At 51.2% G+C, this 24593-nt stretch overlaps 10 protein-coding genes across 10 annotated transcripts; 6 read left to right on the forward strand and 4 right to left on the reverse strand.

The window, feature by feature from the left end:
• Positions 1–292: 292 nt before the first annotated feature.
• SKY1 (serine/threonine protein kinase SKY1) lies at positions 293–2227 on the forward strand (the record flags this gene model as incomplete). Its single annotated transcript, XM_076687623.1, has 1 exon — positions 293–2227. The coding sequence occupies one exon, from the start codon at positions 293–295 to the stop codon at positions 2225–2227; it is 1935 nt and encodes a 644-aa protein (XP_076538141.1).
• A 902-nt stretch (positions 2228–3129) lies between these two features.
• TRVA0_066S00276 (uncharacterized protein) lies at positions 3130–4449 on the forward strand (the record flags this gene model as incomplete). Its single annotated transcript, XM_076687624.1, has 1 exon — positions 3130–4449. The coding sequence occupies one exon, from the start codon at positions 3130–3132 to the stop codon at positions 4447–4449; it is 1320 nt and encodes a 439-aa protein (XP_076538142.1).
• A 968-nt stretch (positions 4450–5417) lies between these two features.
• SBA1 (Hsp90 cochaperone SBA1) lies at positions 5418–6065 on the forward strand (the record flags this gene model as incomplete). The annotated part of the gene is made up of 2 exons (XM_076687625.1): positions 5418–5442; positions 5497–6065. 2 exons carry the CDS (start codon positions 5418–5420, stop codon positions 6063–6065), a joined length of 594 nt encoding a protein of 197 aa, XP_076538143.1.
• Positions 6066–7033: 968 nt separating this feature from the next.
• Positions 7034–8020, reverse strand: TMA46 (translation machinery-associated protein TMA46; the record flags this gene model as incomplete). The annotated part of the gene is made up of 1 exon (XM_076687626.1): positions 7034–8020. The coding sequence occupies one exon, from the start codon at positions 8018–8020 to the stop codon at positions 7034–7036; it is 987 nt and encodes a 328-aa protein (XP_076538144.1).
• An 877-nt stretch (positions 8021–8897) lies between these two features.
• On the forward strand, positions 8898–10469 carry PTC5 (type 2C protein phosphatase PTC5; the record flags this gene model as incomplete). The annotated part of the gene is made up of 1 exon (XM_076687627.1): positions 8898–10469. The coding sequence occupies one exon, from the start codon at positions 8898–8900 to the stop codon at positions 10467–10469; it is 1572 nt and encodes a 523-aa protein (XP_076538145.1).
• A 449-nt stretch (positions 10470–10918) lies between these two features.
• TRVA0_066S00364 (glucose-6-phosphate 1-epimerase) lies at positions 10919–11779 on the reverse strand (the record flags this gene model as incomplete). The annotated part of the gene is made up of 1 exon (XM_076687628.1): positions 10919–11779. One exon carries the CDS (start codon positions 11777–11779, stop codon positions 10919–10921), a length of 861 nt encoding a protein of 286 aa, XP_076538146.1.
• A 3473-nt stretch (positions 11780–15252) lies between these two features.
• On the forward strand, positions 15253–16800 carry TRVA0_066S00386 (uncharacterized protein; the record flags this gene model as incomplete). The annotated part of the gene is made up of 1 exon (XM_076687629.1): positions 15253–16800. The coding sequence occupies one exon, from the start codon at positions 15253–15255 to the stop codon at positions 16798–16800; it is 1548 nt and encodes a 515-aa protein (XP_076538147.1).
• Positions 16801–17831: 1031 nt separating this feature from the next.
• VPS21 (Rab family GTPase VPS21) lies at positions 17832–18497 on the reverse strand (the record flags this gene model as incomplete). Its single annotated transcript, XM_076687630.1, has 1 exon — positions 17832–18497. One exon carries the CDS (start codon positions 18495–18497, stop codon positions 17832–17834), a length of 666 nt encoding a protein of 221 aa, XP_076538148.1.
• Positions 18498–19317: 820 nt separating this feature from the next.
• RPN7 (proteasome regulatory particle lid subunit RPN7) lies at positions 19318–20532 on the reverse strand (the record flags this gene model as incomplete). Its single annotated transcript, XM_076687631.1, has 1 exon — positions 19318–20532. The coding sequence occupies one exon, from the start codon at positions 20530–20532 to the stop codon at positions 19318–19320; it is 1215 nt and encodes a 404-aa protein (XP_076538149.1).
• Positions 20533–22529: 1997 nt separating this feature from the next.
• Positions 22530–24020, forward strand: HXK2 (hexokinase-2; the record flags this gene model as incomplete). Its single annotated transcript, XM_076687632.1, has 1 exon — positions 22530–24020. The coding sequence occupies one exon, from the start codon at positions 22530–22532 to the stop codon at positions 24018–24020; it is 1491 nt and encodes a 496-aa protein (XP_076538150.1).
• Between the last annotated feature and the right edge of the window lie 573 nt (positions 24021–24593).

Genomic DNA, 24593 nt, shown 5'->3' on the forward strand with positions numbered 1-24593 from the left:
GCGAGCTCTAGTAACCGCTTATGAGGCTCAATTGATGGCAATTAACGACAATTACCTGGAAAAAATGGCGAGATAGACGGCCAATTGCCGCCGGACCATAATGAGCGGCGCTTAGTAAGCCATTATGCAAGCCAACCGGTGCGTGTTACGTCACCGCGGCACACCCCACCACGCCAATTTTCGAGGGCCCGCCCAACCCACGACGCAGCCATTGGAGCTGGAGAATCGCCTACAGATTAGCTTTGGTTTGCTTATCTGGGAATACGGTTTAGGGGAAATACAGTGTGTCGCGATGACGGATGTAGCCAAGGAGCCGTCAAACCCCATGAAGCTGTCGGATTCGACCAGCGTGAGCAAACGAAGCAGCAACTCGTCCCTGAGCTACGAGACCCCTTCTGCCTCTCCGAACCGGGCTGAGCCCAAACCGGGAAGCCACAAGAAGAGCAAGAACACTCCGGGGGGCTCTGCGAGCGGCGAGGAGACCACAGCGGACCACGTAAAGGCGCTGGCCAAGGCCAAGATCGCCAGCGGAGGCGCTACCAGTGCCTTGCAGCAGCACAACAAACACAACCAGCACCAGCATCACCATCACGGGCATGCCCACAGCTACACGCCGGTCAAGCACCAGCACTTCTCAAAGCAGGACTGCCACCACCTGGGCAAGGCGGGTGAGGCGGAGTCCGATCTCGACGACACAGAGAGCGAGGGCGGAACCAGCGAATCAGAGGCGGAAGGAGAGGATGGCGAGACTAAGCTCGACGAAGAGGACCTCGAAGACTACTGTAAAGGAGGGTACCACCCGGTCAAGATTGGAGAGACGTTCAAGGAGGGGAGGTACATCGTAGTGCGTAAGCTGGGGTGGGGCCACTTCTCGACTGTGTGGCTCGCCCAGGACCGCGAGCATGAGAACCGCCATGTAGCCCTAAAGGTCGTGCGGTCCGCCTCGCACTACACGGAGACGGCGCTTGACGAGATCAGCCTACTCCAGCGTATTGTCGAGGCGAACCCGGAGCACCCGGGCCGGAAGCACGTAGTCAGCTTGCTGGACAGCTTTAAGCACGTAGGCCCCAACGGGACCCATGTGTGCATGGTGTTTGAAGTGCTTGGAGAGAACCTTCTCGGGCTCATTAAGCGGTACAATTACGAGGGGATCCCCAAGGAACTGGTCAAGCAGGTCACTAAACAAGTGCTTCTCGGTCTGGACTACCTCCACCGGGAATGTGGAATCATCCACACCGATCTCAAGCCAGAGAACGTGCTCATTGAGATTGGAGACGTAGAGGCTGTCGTGCGCGAAATCAAGCGAGAAGAGGCTGAAAAGCGGAAGCTCAAACGCCAGAAGGGTAGCCAGCGGCGACGTAGCAGCGAAGGAGCGCCTGGAGCCAAGACTCCGACGCGCCACAGCCGGCTGTCGCGACGCAGTTCGGTCATCACGGGCTCCCAGCCGCTCCCAAGTCCCCTGAGGTCCTTCTCTACTGAGTACTTCTTTGGCGGAGGAGGCACTAAGAGCTGGTGCTCTACGCCCGCTTCAGGGTCTTCTGCAGCCAGCCTGGCGAGCAAAGACCAATTGCCTCTGGAGGGTCAGCTTGAGTCGATCAACATTTCTAACTCGACGGCCGACTCCAAGTGGGACGACCTTATCTCTGTCAAGATTGCTGATCTCGGAAACGCGTGCTGGGTCAATCGCCACTTCACCAACGATATCCAGACGCGGCAGTATCGCGCGCCCGAAGTCCTTCTGGGGTCCTATTGGGGCGCGAGTGCAGACATTTGGAGTATGGCGTGTATGGTGTTTGAGCTGCTAACCGGTGACTATCTGTTTGACCCGCAGAACGGGTCCAAGTACTCGAAGGACGACGACCACATCGCGCAGATCATTGAGCTGCTGGGGCGCGTCCCGGCGCAGGTGCTGCTCACGGGCAAGTGGTCGAGCGAGTTCTTCAACCGTCGCGGCGAGCTGCGCGCTATTCAGAAGCTCAAGCCGTGGGCACTTCGGGACGTGCTTATGGAAAAGTATTTGTACTCTGAGCAGGAGGCCGAGCTTGTCGCCAGTTTTTTGTTGCCCATGCTTGAGCTCAATCCCAAGAAGCGTGTCGACGCCGGCTCCATTTCCAACCATGCGTGGGTCAGCGAAGCCCGTGGCCTCGAGGACATTAAGGTCGACCGCGAACTGGGCTCTAACGGCAGCGACATTGACGGCTGGGCGACGGAGGTTAAAAAACGATAGAAAAGACCTTTTTATCCCTTTGACGACTTTTTGATGACTATTTTTATATATTCTCTACATATGATGATATGATTTCCCGTTCACCTTCTCCGCGTCTTCGCGAGGCTACGCTCGAGCATTGTCCTAAGATAATGTATTGATAATTGGTGCCACTATTTAACTGCTACTCTAAAAATTCTTCAACTCCCCATAGTATTTACGAACTCAGACGTAGCTCTTTGGAGAGATCCTGCACTTTTCATAACTCGAAGTTCACCACTACCCCATGCATCAATTCTAGGCCGGCCAAATGATTTGCCGCACTCCAGTGACAGTCAAGCAAGCCAATTACTTATCATAGTTCAGTAAGACCACGAGTTTGCTCGAAATAGACGTAATAGCCAATGATAAATGATGCGATATGGTTCGGCTACCCATAGAAAAATTTAACTCGTGTATTCAATGCTGAAAGGTTCACACTAGACGAAAGGAATCTCTACTTAATTCTGTCGATATAGCCCCATGCCATCAGCGTATTAAACGTTTAACAATTGCATTAAGCAGTCTTTTCTGGAGGAGCTCTCTAGTTAATGGTATGCGATACACATGTCTGTTGATCAGGATAGCACGTCAGAAAGCAGCAATCACATCGATATACCAGTAGATATGTAGCGCATATATAAAGTGCTGAACTATGCAGTAGTCCCCCCCACTCCCCCACAAAATACTATGCCTTCGAGTATCCCCCACCCAAGCGGAGCGGTGCTCTCGAATAATGTAGCGGATCCGGAGTAGCAGGCGGCCCGAAGACCGCAGTGTTCGATAAGTCGTTTAATCTTCGAGGACCGATGAAGTACTATATAAATGGCCGTTTACCTAGCTGAAATGTGAAATAAAATTCTTATAAACAAACAGAATTGAAAATGTCTCCGTCAATTGCTACTCAGCCACAAGTAAAGGCTAATGCTACCGCGTTGAAGGCCGCTGTTCGAGAGAAGATTCAGACCTCTCAAGAAACTAAAACCCTGCTGAAGGAGGTCGAAAAAGGTCTCTTTGGCGAGAGCGCTGTCGCAAAGATCTGGGGCGTTGCTTCTGCTCAGCTCGACAAGCCTCATCCTCCGACTGAAGCCGTCCAAGTGTCCCGTGGGCGGTATATCACCAATCCAGTCGACGACTGGACTGCTGGCTTCTTCCCCGGTTCCATTTACACGCTCATTGAGCGATACAAGAACCATCCTGACCGCTTCCCGTCCGGCAAGATTGATACTCTCAAGCTGGACTTTGCTGGGCGATGGTGGGCCAGCTACCTTGAGCCTCAAGTGACTCGAACTGACACTCACGACCTGGCGTTCGTCATTGATCCAGCATTGAGAAGAGAGTACGAGGTACAGGGCACTAAGAAAGCCCGAGAGCAGGTTATTACAGCGGCATACTCTCTGGCTTCGCGATACGACGAGAAGGTTGGCGTCATCCGGTCCTGGGACGAGTTCGAGACCAAGCGATTCCATCTCACCCGGGAAAAGGGCGACTATCTCGTTATCATTGACAACATGATGAACCTGGATATGCTTTACTGGGCGGCTAAGGAGACCGGTGACCTGACCCTCTCTACCATTGCGACCAACCATGCCAAGAAGGCCGCCAAAGACTTCTTTCGACACCCAGAGCATTCGACCTACCACCTTGTCGTTTACAACGACCAGACTGGTGAGGTGCGACACAAGTACACTGTGCAGGGTTACGCTGACGAGAGCATCTGGAGCAGAGGACAAGCGTGGTCGATCAATGGATTCGCCCAGTGCTACCTGTGGACTGGCGACAAGGAATTCCTCGGAACATCCAAGAAGGCTGCCGAGGTCTTTATGAAGCGACTCAGCTCGGACTACGTTCCAGCGTGGGATTTCGATGCACCAGATGCTGACAAGGTCAAGGACGTTTCTGCGGGCATGATTGCTGCGGAGGGTATGATTAAGATCTTCAAGGCCACCAAGGAGGAGAAGTACTTGACGGATGCTCTTCGAATTGTCAACGGTTGCCTTAAGGGCCATGCTGCAGGTGAGGCCAAGCTCAATGAAGACGGTACCGTTGAGCTTGGTGAGGATGATGTGATCTTGCTAGACTCTACCATGTTTTGGAACAATGATGCCCCTGATATTTACCGAAACTCTATGCATGGTCTTGTCTATGCTGACTACTACCTTCTTGAACTGGGTAACATGCTGCTCGACTTGGGCTTGTATTAGTGCAACTTTTTTTTAATACGAGCTATATATTAACTTCAGATAGATATGTTTAAGACAATAGGAGGCAAAATTTAGAGAGCTCGAGTCCAGATACCTGCAGTTAGTAGGCACCACTTTTAGGCAAATGAACTTTAACGTGTAGCACTGAAAGCAAAAAAAGATATAAACAATCCGCACACGAGGAGCGATGTATCGGAAAACCAATGCTAATTGAATCGTCCTCATTGAAAGGGCTTACATGGAAGGTTTGGTAATTTCTGCTATGGATAATACAACAATTCGCCCTCCAAGCAGCGTACACGCTAATCCAACTAACCCGAAGGATAACGAACCTTTTGAAGGACTAATATATGCTTAATGGAGAATTCGAACCCTTAAAGATGAAGTTCGGTTTACTATGGTACCGTCTGCAAGCGCCACCATCTGGACATGCAACAGCTTCAGAACCGGGCAATGCGGCCGATGGCAACTACACCAGAAGGAGTTTTGATTGAGATTGATTGATAAACAGGTAGAACCCTTCGCGCAGCGGAGCCCCAGGGGTGTTTGGGGGGACTGGTCCCCCCAATTGCACTACATCGAGAGTATTCGAGGGCCAGCCCTCGAGCTCCCGTAGCTCCGCTTCGCGGAGGAGAATTCAATTGAAACAGGTAGAACCCTCCGCGCAGCGGAGCCCCAGGGGGGTTTGGGGGGACTGGTCCCCCCAATTGCACTACATCGAGAGTATTCGAGGGTCAGCCCTCTAGCTCCCGAGGCTCCGCTTTGCGGAGGGGCCCCCCAATTGGTGATCTCAAAAGCTCAAAAGTCGCCTGTTTTCGCTGCGGCAGCAATAAATGTTGAGGGGTGCACGGCGTGCAGAAGTGGACGCATCTGGAACCTTCGGCGGCAATAACCCAAAAGGCGCGGCGGACCCAAATCAAATCACACCTTGGCAAAGACTAACCTCCACGCGATACGAAAAGGACAAGATGGTGCACACGCTATTTCCATTTGGTAAGTGAAGAACTGGAGAGATGAATTGAGCGAGACTAACAGAGTCTTGTATAGTTTACTGGGCACAGCGATCCAATGCCACTGATGAGGCCAAGAATGTCATCTTCCTCACGATCATCTTGAACGACATGAAGAACGAGAAGGTCGAGCTTGAGAGTGACCACCTTAAGTTCGAGTCTGCTTCCGAAGATGACGACAAGAACTACGCGATCAAGATCAATTTCTTTGACGAGATTGACGTGGACAAGTCGCACCAGCACTCTACTGGGCGGGGTCTGTTCTTGGTGCTGCAGAAGAAGAACAAGCAGGCCGAGTACTGGCCGCGATTGACCAAGGAGTCCGACAAGCACCCGTACATCAAGACCGACTTTGATAAGTGGGTTGATGAGGACGAGCAGGAGGAGCAGCCAGAGGAGGACCCACTCTATGGTGCCGGTGCCGGTGCCGGGGGTATGGGCGATCAGTTCGACCTGGCCAAGCTGAGCCAGCAGTTGGGCGGTGTTTCGCCAGACAATATGATGAACCTGTCTGGTCTTAGCGATGCTTCAATTGCGGGTTCTTCTGCCAGGCCAGAGGATTTGGAAGAGGAAGAGGAAGAGGAGGAAGAGAAGAAGGAGAATTAGACCATGTGTGTATATTTGCAGAGATACGGGGTTTGATCTTCCTGTTCATACAATATTGTACCGTATTCAATCAATTGGCCCATCAGCCACTAGTTGTTGATCTATCAATAAATTCACGGATCTCGGTCTATCAATTGACATCTGCAAGTCGTCCTTGCTTTGCCAGTGGGCTTATTCCGTGCTGAATTCTATACGACTTTTATTAGTCTAGTCATAAATGTTTGGTCGTAACTTGAGGCAGTTTGCTTGGCTGTCAATTGGACTCTACAGGATATTCTCGCTTTGTTAATTAACCTATGATGTTCTTCCGCTGTATCCTCTGCGATCTTATCAGAGAGATAGTCGCTAAATAGATTCGTTATAGGCCGGGAATTGCCAAGTACTTGCATCGAATTAAAGCTGGCTAAGAAGTAGGGCTTATTAAAAACAATGGAACGCCTGAACAGGCTTTATTAATCGGCCTATACAGTCTTCTACTGTATCTTGTAGGGTCTTGTCCGTCTATGGCGATAGTTCTTCAATTCAAAGTGTTCATTGGGTCACCACATTGCCGAATACTTGAGGTTTAAAAGAGAATATATTTGATTTAGTATAAACGATAAGGGACTATATAAAGTGTGGGTTAGAAGTTCATACTTGGGACGCCGCACCGAGCCGCGCGAACTGCGGCTATGTAGTACCCACAGCAGAACCGGACATAGATTATTGCTCTCTTTCTCATCATGGTACATGTTATCTCCAGTCCACTTTCGTAAAATCCAGTAGGGCTTTTGTTGATACTATCGCTTGATATACCACTCTATAAGCAGTCGTAGGCGATACCATAGCTGCAAGCCCTCCGCGAAGCGGAGGCACGGGGGTCTGGGGGCTGGCCCCCAGAAAAGATGACAAGCTATTAGGTCAGTTAATGTATTACCGGTACTAAGTACTTTTTCATGCAGAGATAAAGGGGTAAAGGGAGGGGGCATCTATTCGTTACTTTCGTCAGCCGGAGTCTCATCCTGCTCGTCTTCGACTCTTCTTCGTAGGGCAGTGAAGTCCCAGGAATCCGACTCGTCTTCCTCGTCCTCGTCCTTGTATTTGCCGCTGAGGAAGATCTCTCTGCCCGACAGCTGCTTCGAGGAGTCCTTCTTCTTGGCCTGGCCCTCCTTCTCCTTAAGCAGGCGGAGCTTTTCGTCACGCTTGCGCTTCCACTCTGTGAAGGTGTCGATGCTCACCGGGGTGAGGTTCTTGGGCAGCTTAGCACGCTCCGTCTCGACCAGCTCCTCAAGCGTGATCTGCGGCTCATTAGCAGCAGCCTCCCGCTCGAGCCGTCGCTGCTCCTTCGTCTTGAGCACGAACCCTGGCGGCAGCGAGTGACGGTACTTGCACTTGTCGCCGCCGTTGGGGCAGGCCCAAAACCAACCGTACTTGCCGTTCTCGACCGCCTCAATGAAGTGCTTGCACACAATATCCGTGGTCGTCTGCGGGTTGCCGTGCTTCGACATGACGACGCTACGCAGCTTCTCCTCGTCCCAGTCGTCCATCGTGTCCTTCTCCTTGGCCTCACGGTCATCAGCGTAAAGGTCTTTCTTGGCGGCCTTGCGCTCCTTGGTCAGATCGTGTGAGAACTTGCAGTTCTTGCCCTTGGTGCAGGCGCCCTGCTTGAAGTATATGCACACGACGCTCTTGGGGTCGACTCCAAACGGAACTTTCTGGGCGGGCTTGAACAGAGCTGCGACTTCGGCCCTGGCCGCCTCAGCCGCCTTCTTCTCAGCGGCTTTTCGCTCCGCTTCGGCGATCTTGCGCTTGTCAAGAGCGGCATTTTTGGTCTGGGCTTCCACTTGTTGGACGAATCGCTGGACTTTGGCCGACTTGTTTTTGTTCTTGAGGCCGAAAGTCTTGTCAGCGGCCTTCTGGGTCTGCTTGGTGGCCTTGTTCTTGGTGCTCTCCTGCTGCTTCTTCTTCGGGGGCATTTTTGCTTTGGTTTCTGTGTGGCTGTCGACTTGGCAAATCAGTCCTTTGCCGGGGCCGATTCTTTAATTTTTCACCGCCATTTGTCGCATGCTGTGATTTACGCCATCATCAGCGGCCGCCCTTGGAGACTTAAGGGGGTCAGAACCGAGTTGATCCAGGGGAATGGAGCTAATTCGACTAGTTTAGAGTTATTAGCCAGGTTATTTTATCTTGTATAGTTGGTTATTTTTGTTATAGTCGGCTCTAATGGCCGTTATTCATGACTTCTTACGAAGTTCACCATGCGTAGAGATGAGCACGACTGTTATATAAACCCTCGCCCCGACCTCTGGGAAGACCCTTTTCTTCCGCGTGAACTGTATCGTAATACGTGTAACAGTAGCTTAGTGGATACCAGAGGATACCGTAGTTGTGTGTGTAGTATTGGATACCAGTAGACAATACCGTAGTTCATATTCTGCTACAACAAAATTCCACCGCTAAGTTACTAAGAAAGGTGGATTGTAAACCTTCGTCGCGATTACAAGTCATTACAGTCGCTATTACTAGAGATCTAACATCCTCTCTCCTTCGTCAAGTTATTAGAGGTGGACACTCCTTCGCCAAGTTCTTAAAGGTGGAAATTACCCCGCTAGCTTACTAGTGAAAGGCGGAAAAAGATCGTAAATCTCCACTTCTCAGTAACTTAAAAGCTGGAAAGGATCATAAAATCCACTGCTAGTGACTAGAGAAAGGTGGAAAGTCCTCCGCAAAGTTACCAAGAAAGGTGATTAGAGAATGTTAAAACGCGAAGTTCAACGAACCATTGGAAAGCGACTGCTCCATTGCGGTGTAACCACCAATGCGCCATTCACAAACACTCATCACCAACTAAGAATGAAGAATGCGCGTAGAGGCGGATACCACCTGGCATTTGGAGCTGCCGCCGTGCTGCTGACCGGGTCCTACGTCGCCCTTACTGGACGGTCGGCCATTGCCAGTGAGGCTCCCGGCGGATCGCCCAGCTTCACGTCCTCTGCGACTTTTGGGGTTCCTAGAGCCACTGGTAATGGAAAACACAGCATTTCTATGCTCTCCCCAGCCCAGGTCTCGTCGTGGATCCGCGAAAACGAAGAAAGCTACCTCGTGGAGCGCGGGAAAGGCGTAGTGCGGTACGACGTCAGCCAATTGGCCAGTAACAACCCCATTGAGGACGATCGCAGCGAAAGAACTGTCCAAGTGCCCATTCTCACGGGCGGAGACGAGCGTGTCTCGTCCGATTGGATGTTCTGGGGCGTCTACGACGGGCACTCCGGGTGGACTACCTCTACCAAGCTGCGCGAGTCGCTCATCACGTATGTTCTAAACGAGCTGGACAAGGTTTACAAGCGGTCCTCGCCCAATTCGAGCTACCGCCTCGTGCCATCCCCAGAGACCATTGACCAGGCAATCCAACAGGGGTTCCTCAGCCTCGACGATGAAATCGTCAACAAGAGCATAGACAAGCTTCTGCGGGGAAACTCAACCAAGGCGGGCGCTACTGAACTGATCGCCCCAGCTCTGTCGGGCTCCTGTGCTCTTCTGGCGTTTTACGACTCGAATTCGCGTGATATGCGGGTCGCTGTGGCCGGAGACTCGAGGGCGGTGCTCGGGTCGCGGGATGAGAACGGAAATTGGACTGCCCGGGCGCTGTCGACGGATCAGACGGGCTCAAACGAGGATGAGGCTGCCCGAGTGCGTGCCGAGCACCCGGGCGAGGAAGCGACGGCCATTCGCCACGGTCGTGTGCTGGGGTCGCTCGAACCCACCCGGTCTTTTGGCGATGCGCGGTACAAGTGGACTCGAGACATTCAGAACCGTGTATCGCAGGCCTTCTTTGGGCGGCGAACGCCCCAGGAGTTGAAGACTCCTCCATACGTCACGGCCAAGCCCGTTGTCACTACAACCAAGGTCTCCCCCGAGAAGGGCGATTTCATGGTCATTGGCTCGGACGGACTGTTTGAGCTGCTCTCCAATGAAGAAGTTGTCAATCTGGTGGCTCAATGGATGAGGGTCAGGCAGCCAGACATGTTTTCTGCGACCACCTCCCCACAGGGCTCGCCATCGGTGTGGTCCAAGCTGTTTGGGTCGCGCAAGGACCCGAATGCCATTCACGTCGAGGACGTTTCGAATAACAAGGACTCGATGAAGCAGCCCATTAGACGGCGGGCCGGCGCTGTGCCGCATTTCACTGTCGAAGACGAGAATTGCGCTACGCACCTAATTCGAAACGCGCTGGGCGGTGCCGACCAGGAGCAGGTCTCAATGCTGGTGTCCATACCCAGCCCACTGGCCCGTAACTACCGTGACGATCTTACAGTGACGGTTGTGTTCTTTGGTGAAGGCGACACGGAGCCTAATGATAACGGGGCGGTTAAGGTCAACCAGGCCGCCACGCGTAACAACCTGCGTACCAAGAGCAAGTTGTAAACCCCTATACTCTTTTTTTGATAGATGTTGTATAATCTATGACTAACGATGTACCAATTCATCTCCTCTATTACCTATTCCTCTGTATTCTTTTACAAGTGAGCTTTAGATCACGCCAAGCCAAATACTGTAGGCCGGCTCAAGCTCCCGTAGCTCCGCTTCGCGGAGGAATATTCAATTGAAACAGGTAGAACCCTCCGCGCAGCGGAGCCCCAGGGGGGTTTGGGGGGACTGGTCCCCCCAATTGCACTACATCGAGAGTATTCGAGGGCCAGCCCTCGAGCTCCCGTAGCTCCGCTTCGCGGAGGAGTATTCAATTGAAACAGGTAGAACCCTCCGCGCAGCGGAGCCCCAGGGGGTTTGGGGGGACTGGTCCCCCCAATTGCACTACATAGAGAGTATTCGAGCTCCCATGGCCCCGCCTCATGGAGAAGATAGTTCAATTTAAGCTAAAGCATGACCTTGAGGGTCTGGGAGGCCTCCCAGGACTGGCCTGGCTGGAGAGAGGTCCACTTATCAACGGAGCCGGTCTCGACACAGATCATGTTCTTGTAGCCGTCCTTTGGATAGAAGTCGCCAAGGCCATTGGCCTTCTCGATCCATGGGTTCCACACAACAACATCCGGAAGGTTCTTTCGGTCCACGACGTGGAACAGCTGGGTATCGCCCGACTTGATGGTGACATTTCGAGCGTCCGGCACGCCCCCGTATACTCGGTCAACTTCCTGGGCAATTCTCACCTCAGTAGACTCGGCCGAGTAGTTGGTTTTGGATACTTTGTCCGTAACGGCGGCTCCCTGGAGCCCGTCGACGGAGACCTTGTCAACGTCCGGAATGCGGAAGTAGGTATGGAAGAGTACGTTGAACTCAAATGGCTTGCTGTCCGTGTTGTCAACAGTCAGCTTCGTGACTAGCGCGTTGTCCTGGAGCACGACGGTGTACACGAGGCTGAAGTCGTAAGGCCAGGCCGCTCTGGCCTCCTCCGAGAGGTATTCTGGGCCCAGGCCAAACTGCACCGTAAGAGGGCTCTCGGAGACCTGACCGAGGAGTTCCCACACGTGGTTTCTGGCGAACCCGTGCTGGGGCAATTGGGCGCAGGGGCCCTCGGTGGCCTTGCCAAAAACGGGGAAGACGAGCGGGATGCCTCCTCGGACGGCCTTGGTCCCGTCAAGCACGGCCTTCTCGGAGAGGAAGAGCTGTTCCTTGCCGTTGACGGTCCAGGAAAGTACGGTAGCACCGTACTTGAGGATTCGCACGGTCGAATTGCCCGAGCTGAGCACAACTTCGTTGCCGGTATCGTTCACGCCCATTTTTTTTTTTGATCTTATCGAAAGGTTGGTACGGTAATGCGGGACATCTCCGTCCCATAAATGTGACACGATCCACCCCAGCTAATTCAGCTGGCCTTAACCAACTTTTCCTTGGTTGGAATTGACTGTTCTCTGTGAATAAATTGGGCTTTTTAGTACCACAGAATGTTGGTCCTGGGGCTTATCCCTGGGTTAGTAGAGTGCCCAATGTTGATGTTACTACTTATGCGGCTTATGCGGCTTAACCACCGTGCGCAAGTTTCGTGAATTGCAGAATAAATTTGTAGAAGAAAATAACATAGCTTACAGCCTTGCTCTGCCCGTCCTTCCCAGATTGGAAGAAGTTGTTGGGGTATTTGCCTCCTCCAACAGCATTAGGAGTTTTCGTCAGAGAAGATAGAATTTTATCCATTTCTTTCCTCCGTGAGACGGTTACCGTATCGCGAAGGATGTTGCACACCGTTTTCACACTATTGACATAGGCCATGTGCATCAAATCTGGCTGAAATGACCAAGGGAATATGATCGAATTAAGCTCCAAGAAACAAGAATAGCCATTAGTTCCCAATTCGTCCGGTTCTTCTGGAAGGGGCTCAGGTAAGAGACAATCAATGTGCCCTTCATGGGTACGGGCTGGATGATGCTAATAGCTTTATTGGAGACCCCTTAAGCCTTCTTTGAGGAATTGGTAGATCCATCTGCGCTGGGGTTATCATCAGTGGCATACTTCCTGTAGCAACATCGACGCGGCTTACTGCAATCGTGGGCAGGCACACCCATGAGGTAGGCGGTTGCAGGCATATTACCACTGACGACAGTGAGATGAACTTTAACAGTGATTGAAGTCTCAGTATATGCGTCCCATACGTCGCGCAGGCCGTTGACACTCAAGTCAATGAACTCATCGACAATAACGCTTAAGAATGAGTTAACTCCTTTGGTGATGTCGTCTCGCCGCCTTCCGAAATTCTCGTGGTCCCTCACCCTCAGCTATAGCCTTTTATGCAAAGTAGTAGAAGCCAACATCAGACTCCCATTCTTTATCGGCATTATCGGGCCCGATATCTAGCGGTTGATCCGGATTGCTAAAGTCCCTGCGCTCGGGGAATTCCAATACAATCTGTTTGTATCTCTCCTTATCTATCTTCTTGACGGTTTCGAGCAATACACCACGAGCATAGTGCCAAACCAGAGCTGGTAATTCAGAACACGTGAAATAGGTTCTGAGGACCCGCCTATACCCGTCAATTGGGTCAAGATCTGGTTGTTCCAAGTGTTCAATGAGCAAATCCAACATCTTAGTAAAAAGCTCAGCTGGAATGCAGCTCGGTGTCAATTTGCTCTCATCCTAGAAAACACCACCTTGCTGTGGCTGAACCATTCGCTCAAAATCTTCTTTTCCCAGATCATCTCTTGCAAATTCATTTCGCAGTCTCTCCCGTTCTTGAGCGGTATCAAAATGGTACATGTTCGGAACTTGATTTGCAAGCCATGCATTTACTGACAGCTAGGCTACGAAGATCCAATTGATGCCATTGTCTACGAGCTCCTGATTGACTGTATGGAGCGGCACTTATATTCTTACGTCACCAATTACAGTATTAATGTAGTACAGAGGTATACAGATCAAGATGGCCAAATTGCTCAGCGTTCCCTCCAACAGCTCACATCCGACCACCTCGGCATGCAGAATTTCCGTCAATGCGTCTTTGATGAATATGCGTATATGTTCGAACGCCTCTGCGAACAAGAGAGGATCCAATCATTCGATTATCTCATCCAGCGACTGCTAAAAGGTATGTCAAAAAAATCACCATAAACATGAGTCTGACAGAGCTGTGCTGCAGTTGCCATGGCAACCATGTTCGAATGTGAGAGCTCCCAATCGAGCGAACATAAAGATCCATGCCAATGGGCCCAAGGGGTGGTATTCAGCGAGCCCAAAGGTGCCTATCTCGAGCGGGCCACCAGCCAATCAACGTCCTGTACCAATGTAGCAGTATATAGATGATTAGTGCGACTAAATTTGAACTGGCAATGTACCATTTAGATCGATTAACTCTATTGATACGGTAGGTAATACTTTGACGTGCATCTGGTCAGTCGCCCTTCCCAATGTGGTCATACCACTTTTACCGCCCATTTTTGAGCGGCATGCCGACAATTTGGGCTGGTCGAAAGGTTCGAACGCACGTGAGCCAGTCATGTAGACAAATCACGTAACCACATAGGGTGCCCCCCAATCAAGTTTGTGAGACAATATATAACCTGCCTAAATCTGTTCTGGTGCCTAAAAAATTTAAGTAATTAAGAAAAAGAATTAAATTGGGGAGGGACCCACCCTATTTGGTTACGATGAAGGCCCATGTGGTGCCCTATGTGGCTACGTGCTGTACATATTATCAGCAGGCATTTCTATGGTTATACAATGGGAGTTGTATAGCCTCTCAAACTCCCCCCGAGGCTCTGTTCGCACAGTTACTCTTCATAAAGTTGCTCGAGTTGGTTGATTGCTGTCCTTTATTGCGATGATTTACTTCAGAACGGGGGGTTATCAATGAACCAATCCCATTGTTCTGCGCTCATATAAACTCCTTTACCAGAGAAGAGAGCTCCCCTCGGAACGTGAAAATGTCTAGAAAGCTTATCAAGCCGTTAGCCGTCTACTCTATGCGGCTGCGGACTTAGAAGTCCCCCATTACAGTACGTAGGACATAGAGATGCAATGATCCAGAGGGGATAGGGAAGTTCTTTCCACAGGAGAGCCCCGTCACCCCACTTGTGGCTACAGAATTCGCCGAAATTAGGCTACAAATGAGGCAAAATTACAAAGCAGTAAGAGTAAGCGGTCCCGCGATGAACTGACGTTTCGATACGCATGTACTATGCACATTATCGCCTACCGCGGAATACGAAGAGAGAAGTTCGGAGAGAAGAGTTCGGATCCCGGAGCCCGGCCCGAGAGTTACTGAAAAATATTCCGTTGGGCTGATAAACTATATACATTAGGTTGTCGAAAAATGGCACAGCATGACAACCAAAATCATGGATATGCAAACGGCCTCCTCCTGTAGTAGTTGCTTCCAGGCGGGGGATATGCGAAGGTGGTGATGTTTGATTTGTAAGCCCGTACAGTCGCATATTACATGCTGATAGGCTTGTGTCTTGCGGAGTGGAAACAACGAAAAGAAAAAATTTATGACTTTCCAAGGGCCCATATAACTGCCAGTAAATCAACCCGGAGAATTTTGATATTTTCAACTGTTTGGATATTGAAATATTTGGTGTGGGTGGCCCGAAGAGAGGGAAAAAAAAACCGTTGTTGAACAATACCATTGTTAAAGCCCATAGTAAAAGCCACAGTGCACCGCCATAAAAGGGTAGATCAATTGCGAAATATCGCCGGTCGATGGTGAAAAGTGGCTTTTTTTCTCTCGTATAACCGAACACAAGAAAGGGAAATCCCGTATTAAATGAGAGCCCGTAACGGTGATGAGTTCTCGGTAGGGATTATAGGAGATGGCCCGAGTGCCATACTTCTATCGTACCTGCTGAGCGGGAATGTGCCCTACTACGACCCCGAACCGTTTGGCCCACACCCGGACAGTACACTGGATAGTTTGCTCGGGGAGGAATACGTTTATCCACACAAGTCGCTCCTCGAGGCGGTCAATGACACGAGGATTACTGAGTATCTGAGGACATCGTATAGTTCGTTCTACTCGTCGGAGATGCTGGCCATCAATTTGCTGGTAGACACGCTGGTATCCTCCGACGAGACAAGCTATCTAAGCCTCCGCACGAAGCAGACCCGGATTAAGTTTGTCAAGGATGCCTCAAGGCAAGTCTCGCACCGAGTGTTTGGGCGCAATGGCGCGTCTGGTGGGCAGTGGGCCTCAGATCATCCTGAAATTGACGACCCGGCCCACCGGTGCCTCAGCTATGCAGAAATGCTCTCTTTGCCCGAGTATACATTCACGCAGTTCTATTTGGAGGCGTTCAGCACTCCTCTGCCTGATTTTTACCGGCCGACTCGGGCAGAGGTATCGCAGTACTACGCACTTTATCCGTCCAAAGTCGGCATTGAACACAACTTTGTCCACCATGCCGCTGTAACTGATGTTTCGCCATTGCCAAAGGGTGAAACTTTAAATGGTGAAGGCGAGCTAATTCGAGTCACCTATGAAGATGGTGGTAATGCTAAATCAGTTGTGGTATCCCGCGTTGTTTTGGCAACAGGCATCTTCGAGCGCCAGAATGAGCTCGACTACGACTACCTCCAGCGGCCAGACTCCCTTGCATTCCAAGACTTCATCACCAAACTTACCCAACTAAAAGGAGATGCCGCGTCAACCGTGGATATCCCATCCTACACAGTGGTGCCTCCGCTGGCGACTCCTCCAGACGAAAGCGACTACGAGGCTCTCACCAACGACGTCAGGAAACCAACGCTGGTCCTGGGTTCCGGCGTCTCGGCCGCAGAGGCGGTCGATAAGTGCCTCCAGAACCATGTCCCCGTCATCCACATCTACAAATGGGACACAAAGACCAACACCTGCCCATTACGCAAATTCCCCAGAGAGCTCTATCCAGAGTACCATCGTGTGTTCCGGCTCATGAAGCAGTACGCATCCAACTGCTGCGAGGAGTTTTCCACCCCGAACGCGGCGCCGTACCTGGGGCTTGCCAATGCCTCAGTAATCGACATGTCGTCAGACGGCCGGGTACTCCTTCGCGCAGGGAACGGCGCAGAAACCTCCCACAAAGTAGGGCTCGTCAAAGTGAGGACGGGGCGGTTCGGTTCGCTGGCGTTCCTCTCCCCGGACATCCTCTACGACGGCGGGATTGCATCGAAGCGGGTGAAGAAGTACACTATCCGCACGGACATGAGCAACTCCTCGCAGGGGACTACCTTTGAGCTAGGCAAGTCGGTCTATGCCATTGGCAGTCTCACCGGCGACACTCTCGTGCGCTTTTTGCATGGCGGGTGTCTATATGTGGCATCCAAACTTTTTGCATAGACTAATATCGTATTCTGTTGATATTTATAGACCTTACTAATACTACTTGCGAATATATTCGAGGGCCAGCCCTCGAGCTCCCGTAGCTCCGCTTCGCGGAGATATCTGTCACTATGGCCCCTATTATGCTTCTGCAGTACGTAGTGATACTTGAGGAGACCAGTTCCCCCTCCATATTCTATCTACAATCACTAGCTATTGATATCCCATGCCGACTATATTATTGATTAGTTTCGGGGCACAATGACCTAGTACCGGTAATTGAACATATAAGCTGGTGAAAACTAGATATAACTAAATTGGGGCCCTGTTTCCTCAACCGTCAATTGTTACGGTACTAGGGTAGAGTTACCTCCTACGCAGTCCCACCTTCGTTTTGTAGTGGCTCGCGCAGTGAACCACCGAAGAGGTTACCGGTGGGACTGCGTATGAGGTAAAGAGTATGAGTATGTGTATCGGATACGCTCGGGATTTGATTCCGGGGTATCCGGTTACACCACCAACTTTATACCAATCACGTACTCAATTCCGTGAATAAAGCAGGAAGGAATTGCTAAAATACTAATAATATGATATCTTGTGACCTAATTTAGCTATATAAGTCAAAGGTCTATTAGCAAACATCAACCCTTGGAGGTGCCTGTATAGCGTGTTGCTGTTGTTACACGTTAAGAAAAACTGTTACACCCTGTGAGTCTCTAGTGGAACAGGTTGGGAGTTTGTAACAAATTGTTATCACGCTTGTTGCGAACTGGGAGCGCTTGTAACGGGTCGTAACAAAGAGGCGCAAATTACAAAGAACCCATTCAACTGGTACAAGTACACTGTACAGGTTATCCAATGGGCCACTTCAACAATTGAATAGCCAAATTGCTAGATAGATAGGTAGACTTCACCAATTGAATAGCCAAATTGCTAGATAGATAGGTAAATAGATAGCAATTGCCAGAAAACATCGGCATACGGTAATATCAAATACGTTACTAACAAAGCAAAAACTAATAATAAAGAGATAAAAAATAATAATGAGATTAGCACGCACAGTTCTGCGAAGAGGCATGGGCGCCCTGGCGAGCATTGAGGTCAATCCTGCCGTCTTCCACTGCTGGCCGAGCCGCCTGCGGGCGACGGGACTCTTCGGGAATCTTATTGGCAATAGCCAAAAAAACTTCCTTCACGTTGAGCCCCGACTTTGCTGAAGTCTCAAAGAACAACAAATCCTCATCATCCGCTAACTTCTGTCCTTCCTCTGCCGCAACCTTCTTGGTTGGCGCATCCTCACCACCTTCTTCACCCTCGTCCTCCTGCTCCACGAGATCCATCTTGTTCCCTACCAATGCAATGACCATGCCTGGGCTCGCCTGCGCCTTGAGCTCATTAACCCAGTGGCGCGCTTTGATGAATGAGGCCGGCTTGGTAACATCGTACACCACCAACGCAGTCTGCGCATTCCGGTAGTACATCGGCGCCAGCGACGCAAACCGCTCCTGTCCGGCAGTGTCCCATATCTCGAACTTGATCGTCCGGTTCGGCAGACTGCACTTCTGCGTCAGAAACGCCGCACCAATCGTCGGCTCTCTATTCTCTTGGAAATCGTCGTTGACAAACCGCGTCACCAGCGATGACTTGCCCACTGCCGCCTCGCCCAGCAGCACAAGCTTCACCGTCGTCGTAGGATTCGCACTAGGTGGGTCCATCTCTTTTTTACCCTTTGGAGTTCTTTTCTGTCCGTTTCAAACTGCCCTCCTGTCTTCGATGGCAAATACCCGTTTTCTCTATCGCAACTCTCTCACTTGCCTGCAGCAGCTGATATCGTTCCTAAAGGGACCCCTCCCTCCCTCAGCCACCTCCCCCAAAGAACCCGTGGCGCGCGCGCGCGACCCACAGTTGGGACAAAACAACTTTTTAGCCGCCCGCGGCTCACGTGCGGCGCTAGTTGTACTAGCAAAGTACATTCGAGGGCCAGCCCTCGAGCTCCCGTGGCTCCGCTTCGCGGAGGAATTCAATAAAAGAATCATTCACTGAAAGTGGTTGAAGATCCAAAATCATTGAGAGATGACTCTGATTATATGACCTAGAATCCGTCCGTTTTGAGGAGATATTCTTCACTGTATTATTGAATCTGGAGAAGATACGAGCCATATCCGACTCATAAGACGTGCAGCTCTAGCATTATATGATCTGGCAGAGAATCATCCATTGAAAGTGATTGATGATCCAAAGTTACTCCGATTATTTGACCTAGACTCCGTCCGATCTGGAGGAGCGACTAAAAGACCTTCGAAGAGAAGGCAAGAGCCAGAAGCCTGGAGGAGGCATTCTTCTCAGTAACATTGAATCTGGAGAAAAAGCTATGAGCAATATCCGACTAAGCCACTAAGCACTTCTACAGACAGGCTACCATTCTCCGCGTTAGCGGAGCCACAGGGGGGTTTGGGGGGACTGGTCCCCCCAATTATACTTCTACAAGGGCTTTGCAGGAAACAGAATAATATATATATGCTAAAAGGGGAGGGTTTATCGCTCGGCGCCGCTGAGGCGGACGGCAGCGCCATACTTCTGGAGCTTGGTAAGCAAGGCGTCGCCTTCCTTGACGAGTTTCTGGTACTGGGCGTTCTTGTTGTCGGGTCGGTTGGTGACGATGATGCCGTTGACGCGGTCAATGACACAGTTGAGCTTGTTCTGGGGCACGAACTTGGAAAGGTCCGCGTCGAGGAACTCTACGGAAACGCCAAACGCGTCGGCCATACTGCGCATGCTCAATGTCTTGTACGACTCGAGCAGCTGGGCGTAGGCCTTGCGCCGCATCTCTCGCGCGAAGTACGAGCTGTGAGGCGCCAGGTACCGGTCGCGCCGTAGGAACTGCTCCTCGACATGGGCCAGTGCGCGGAAGGCCGCTGCGTACTCGCACGTGTAGAGTGAGTTGGTCAGCTCGGCGAGGCTCTCGACTTCAGGCTCTGAAGTCAGCAGCGACAGAACCTCGGGCGAGTCAATGACTTTACGCTTGAGGTCTACGCGGCCCAAAGCAATGGCACCACACACTACGGCGTACTCTACGATGCGGCTGTAAGTGGCAATCTCGGTCGACGTGAACGTAGAAAGCGAGTCAATGAGCAGATCTGCCGCCTTGGCGAACTGCCGTGTCGACATGTAGAACAGGCCGCTGTACGTCTTGAACCGGTTACGTCGCTCCCAGTCGCCTCCACGGTCAATCAGCAGCTGCACAGCATCCAGCTCCTTCTGTACGAACGGCTTGTCGTCGAAAAAGAGGCCTACGCGGATAATCGTCAGCGCAATGTCGATTTTGACCCCTGCGCTCGCCGTCTTTTCAAGGGCTTGTCGCAGAGTGCTTACCGCCTGGTCTCGATCGCCAATGCGCGCGTAGAATTCGCCCAGCTTGATCCATCCTTCGACAATGGCGGACTCTTCTTCTTCTTCCTCGGCCGACTTGATCTGAGCCTCGAGTTCCGAAACGGACTCGGCGTTCTTAGCCTTCAATTGTTCGTATAGGGCTTCGTCCCACGGGATGGACGGCAGTCCTTCGGTGTGCAGGTAGTGGTACAGCGGTGCCAGGGCTCCGTCACGGATGGCGGCTAAAAGGGCCTCCTGCTTAGCTTCGTCGGGGCCATTCTTCAGGGCAAACACGTGATCTGCCAGCTCATAATCTGGAATTCGCTCGATTATTGTCGCTCCTGACTCTGTCGTCGAACCTGTCGTCGCACTTGTAGCCATCTTCTCTCTGTCTCTCTCTATATTGGTTTGGTTCTGTGTCGCCTCGCCTTCTGTCGCCGCTGTGTGCTGTGGTGATCCTCGAAGCAGAGGGTGGCAAACGCCGCGCGCGCACGCGTTGGGAGTTTTTGTAATTCACCACGCATTATTAGTTCACTCGATATAGCGGGGAGCTCGCCTAAGAGCTCATGGAGATGAGCTGAAGGAAGGGCCGCTGGCGTTATTGAGGGGCCAGCCCCTCAAACTCCCCGTAGCTCCGCTTCGCGGAGGTTTTTGTTGCTCTAATTGCAACTGTCGGGGATTCTCTGTCAATAGCGTGCGGTGCATCATAATCTCAGACACCCGTACGGCTGGATGCGGCTTGCGAAATTCGTGCGGCAATGTCAATTGAATTCACTTCCAGGAACATATGACGTACAGCTGTATAGGGGGTATATTGCTTCTACTGAAGTTTTACAGTATATACGATACTATGTTGCGGACATAATTTTCAGCCCCTTATCCATTTTTCACCAAGTAACCATACACGGTAGCGACTGACTGCCATGTAAGCATAGGAACGGTTGGGTACATTGTCGCGGTTGCAACGGGAGTTAGCCACAGACAACGTTACAGAGGTTCCTACGTTGTAACAATGTAACGAAATTTTGGTTATGCCCCGCAAAGGGAATTTAATATTGGTCGGGAGTCACGACGTGTGCTGTTCTTGATATGAGGACGATTCGTAACGAGATTTTGTAACGCGTTGCAACGTGTAGGGAGTCGCCGGGTAACAAAACCAAAAATCTGCTATGGTTGTACTGGAAGTGCTACACCTTGCGACGGGGCAAAATGGGAGTTTCAATGAATTTTATCCACTATAAAAAAAAAATCAGCCAACAAGACTTGACTACGCAATTAGCTGAGGATTGAGAGTTGTACTTTGTAACTGGGTTTGTACGCTGCAGTGATACATAACAAAATTTGGTAAGATTGGGAGCTTACAGTGGCAACGGAGTCTGTGTACTGTAACGAGATTTTGTTACGCCTTGTTACGGAAATAGGCACTCGATTTCTCACTCCTACCCTCACTACTGTACTACCGGTACTTGAACTGTATTATAGGCTGTACAATACTATTTCTTCAACTACAGTAGTTTTGTTACAGATTGTTACGCAGGTGTAACGACAAAGTTGTTACCGTCATCCAAGATATCAAGGGTACGGGGGTCTGGGGGCTGGCCCCCAGCTACGGGAGCTCGAGGGCTGGCCCTCGAATACACTCCTCAGTGCAATGAGGGGGGGGGGGACCAAAATGGTTGCCCGACTCGAGTTCCGGATAACTCATTTACGGTAGACCAGTCCAGTGGTATGTAGCATTTGTTCAGCACTGTTGGGGGGATGGCTTGGGGGGGGGATGCCGATAAGGGAGACTCCGGAGATTACCTGTATTATTACTACCTGTACTAGTAAAGTACCCGTAGTATTACCCGTAGTCGCACATTACCCCGGAATGCATGCACTGCATATCGGAAGAATACCCAATAAGATGAGCGGGTTGAGGGTTAATCCGGTGCATATCGACAGGTTCCTCACTGTGCTGCACCGAGAGCGGCAAGGTAGGGGACCGCTTTACGCAAACCCCTCCCTCCAACAAAAAACCACTCTTAGTAGGTACGGCCGTTGTCAAACAACAACAAACCGTCATCTACTACATTTGTGCCATTGTGTAATACAACGAGTTGCTACTGTAGCAGATCCGCATCCGTCATTTTCTTCCCCTTTTTACTCGGGGCAGTTGGGCAGCGTACTGGGTAGGGTAGGGTAGGGTTCGCGCGTAACAACGGGGCCGCCTTTGGCATGGTGCAGATGTGACACACCACCGCACAAGTGAAATTTCAGTCACAAAAGCATAAAAGACCGCCTCATCCATCAGATCTAGTTTGGTTTAGCCAACTCAATTGACCTTCCGGGGCCTCTTCTAATTTATTAAACTCGTAAACTCATAAATTTGGTACAATATGGTGAACCTGGGTCCCCGAAAGCCACCTTCGCGAAAGGGCTCGATGGCCGATGTGCCTCGAGACCTCATGGCACAGATCGAACACCTCGAAAAGCTGTTCATCGTGCCTACCGAGCAGCTCAAGATCATTACAGACCATTTTGTTAGTGAGCTGGAAAAGGGCCTCTCCAAAGAGGGAGGCGACATCCCCATGAACCCAACATGGGTCCTCGACTGGCCCAAGGGCACCGAAAAGGGCTCCTATCTGGCACTCGACATGGGCGGAACCAACCTCCGGGTTGCTGAAATCACTCTGGATGGAGCCCGAGGGTTCGACGTGACCCAGTCCAAGTACCATATGCCTAAACACATCAAAACAGGCAAATCTGACGAGCTTTGGGGGTACATTGCCGAGTGTCTCGACAAGTTCCTCAAGTCGAACCACCCGGACGAAAAGCTCGAGAATGTGAACCTTGGCTTCACCTTTTCGTACCCATGTACCCAGTCTCACGTCAGCCATGGCATTTTGCAGCGATGGACCAAGGGATTTGACATTGACGGTGTCGAGGGCCATGATGTCCACCCCATGCTGACTGCAGCCCTCAAAGAACGCAATGTGCCCATCACCGTGACAGCTCTCATCAACGATACGACCGGCACTCTGGTAGCTTCGAACTACACGGACCCACACACTAAACTGGGGTGCATTTTTGGCACAGGCTGCAACGCTGCCTACTACGAGTATATCAAGAATATCCCCAAGCTTGAGGGCTTGGTGCCCAAGGACATTGACCCGGAGACACAGGTCGCCATCAACTGTGAGTGGGGTGCTTTTGATTCGCAGCACAAGGTGCTACCGCGAACTCCTTACGATGTGGCCATTGATGAAGAAAGCCCGCGACCTAACCAGCAGGCGTTTGAGAAGATGATTGCCGGGTATTATTTGGGCGAGATCCTGCGTAAAGTCTTGGTTGATCTTCACGAGCAGGGCTACATTTTTGAGCAGAAGGACATTTCCAAGCTGCGCGAAGAGTACTCGCTCGACTCTTCCTTCCTGTCGGAGATCGAAGAGGACCCATGGGAGAATTTGACCGAAGTCGAACTGCTCTTCCTTAACCGTCTGGGACTCAAGACGACGGAACCTGAGCGTAAGCTGGTGCGGCGATTGGCTGAGCTCATTGGCACCCGTGCGGCGCGCCTCTCTGCATGCGGCGTTGCGGCGCTGTGTAAGAAGGCACATATCACCGCATGCCACGCCGGTGCTGATGGGTCCGTGTTCAACAAGTACCCATGGTTCAAGGAGCGGGGCGCTCAGGCGCTCAAGGAAATCTTTGACTGGCAGTATGAGAACCCGGCTGACTACCCTATTAAGATTGTGCCTGCCGAAGACGGTAGCGGCGTTGGAGCCGCAGTTATTGCGGCGCTCACCCGCGCGCGTGTCGACCAGGGCCTCAGCGTCGGCCTTGCTGAGGGCTGCGATAAGGAGCTTTTTGCTCGCCAGGCCAAGTAGGGCTTTTTAGTCTTGTAGTTTATAATAACCCATCACTTCATGGGTCCTTCTCATCACTTTCAATATCCATCACTTCAGTGGGGTGGGGGTCCCCCTGGGTCAATTGAACTACACTATAGTTATCACTACTGCTCACTATTTCAATAAGGGGGTCCGGGGGGACTCGTCCCCCTGGGTCAGTTCATAACCTATTATAGGCAACTATATATGTTCTCTGGGACTACTCACTAGTTGGGCTTAATTTTTTTACCCTATCAGCATCTGTCTACAGTGTACTTATAACCATACGTTAATATCAAAGCTTCCCATATAACATGCTGAGATGATTATCAATACATACCAGTTGCGGTGCCGGAATGTGAGCCGGTGATGTTTCGCATTGGCGATGGCATCTCTTCGGGAAGGGTCTCAGATTCTGCGAACCCCTGCGTGGATTTATTTCGAGGATGACTCTGTGGCATGTAGCAGGCTGGATTCGATCTCCTAGCCTTCACTGACCCACTTCAATATGAACGATCTATTAGCAGCTAGCATCTGACAAGTTATGGCCAATTTCCAAAAGGCCACCTTGAA

This window comes from Trichomonascus vanleenenianus, assembly GCF_965637985.1.
Source record: "Trichomonascus vanleenenianus strain CLIB 3782 genome assembly, contig: TRVA0_066S, whole genome shotgun sequence".
NCBI classification, from domain to species: domain Eukaryota; kingdom Fungi; phylum Ascomycota; class Dipodascomycetes; order Dipodascales; family Trichomonascaceae; genus Blastobotrys; species Blastobotrys vanleenenianus.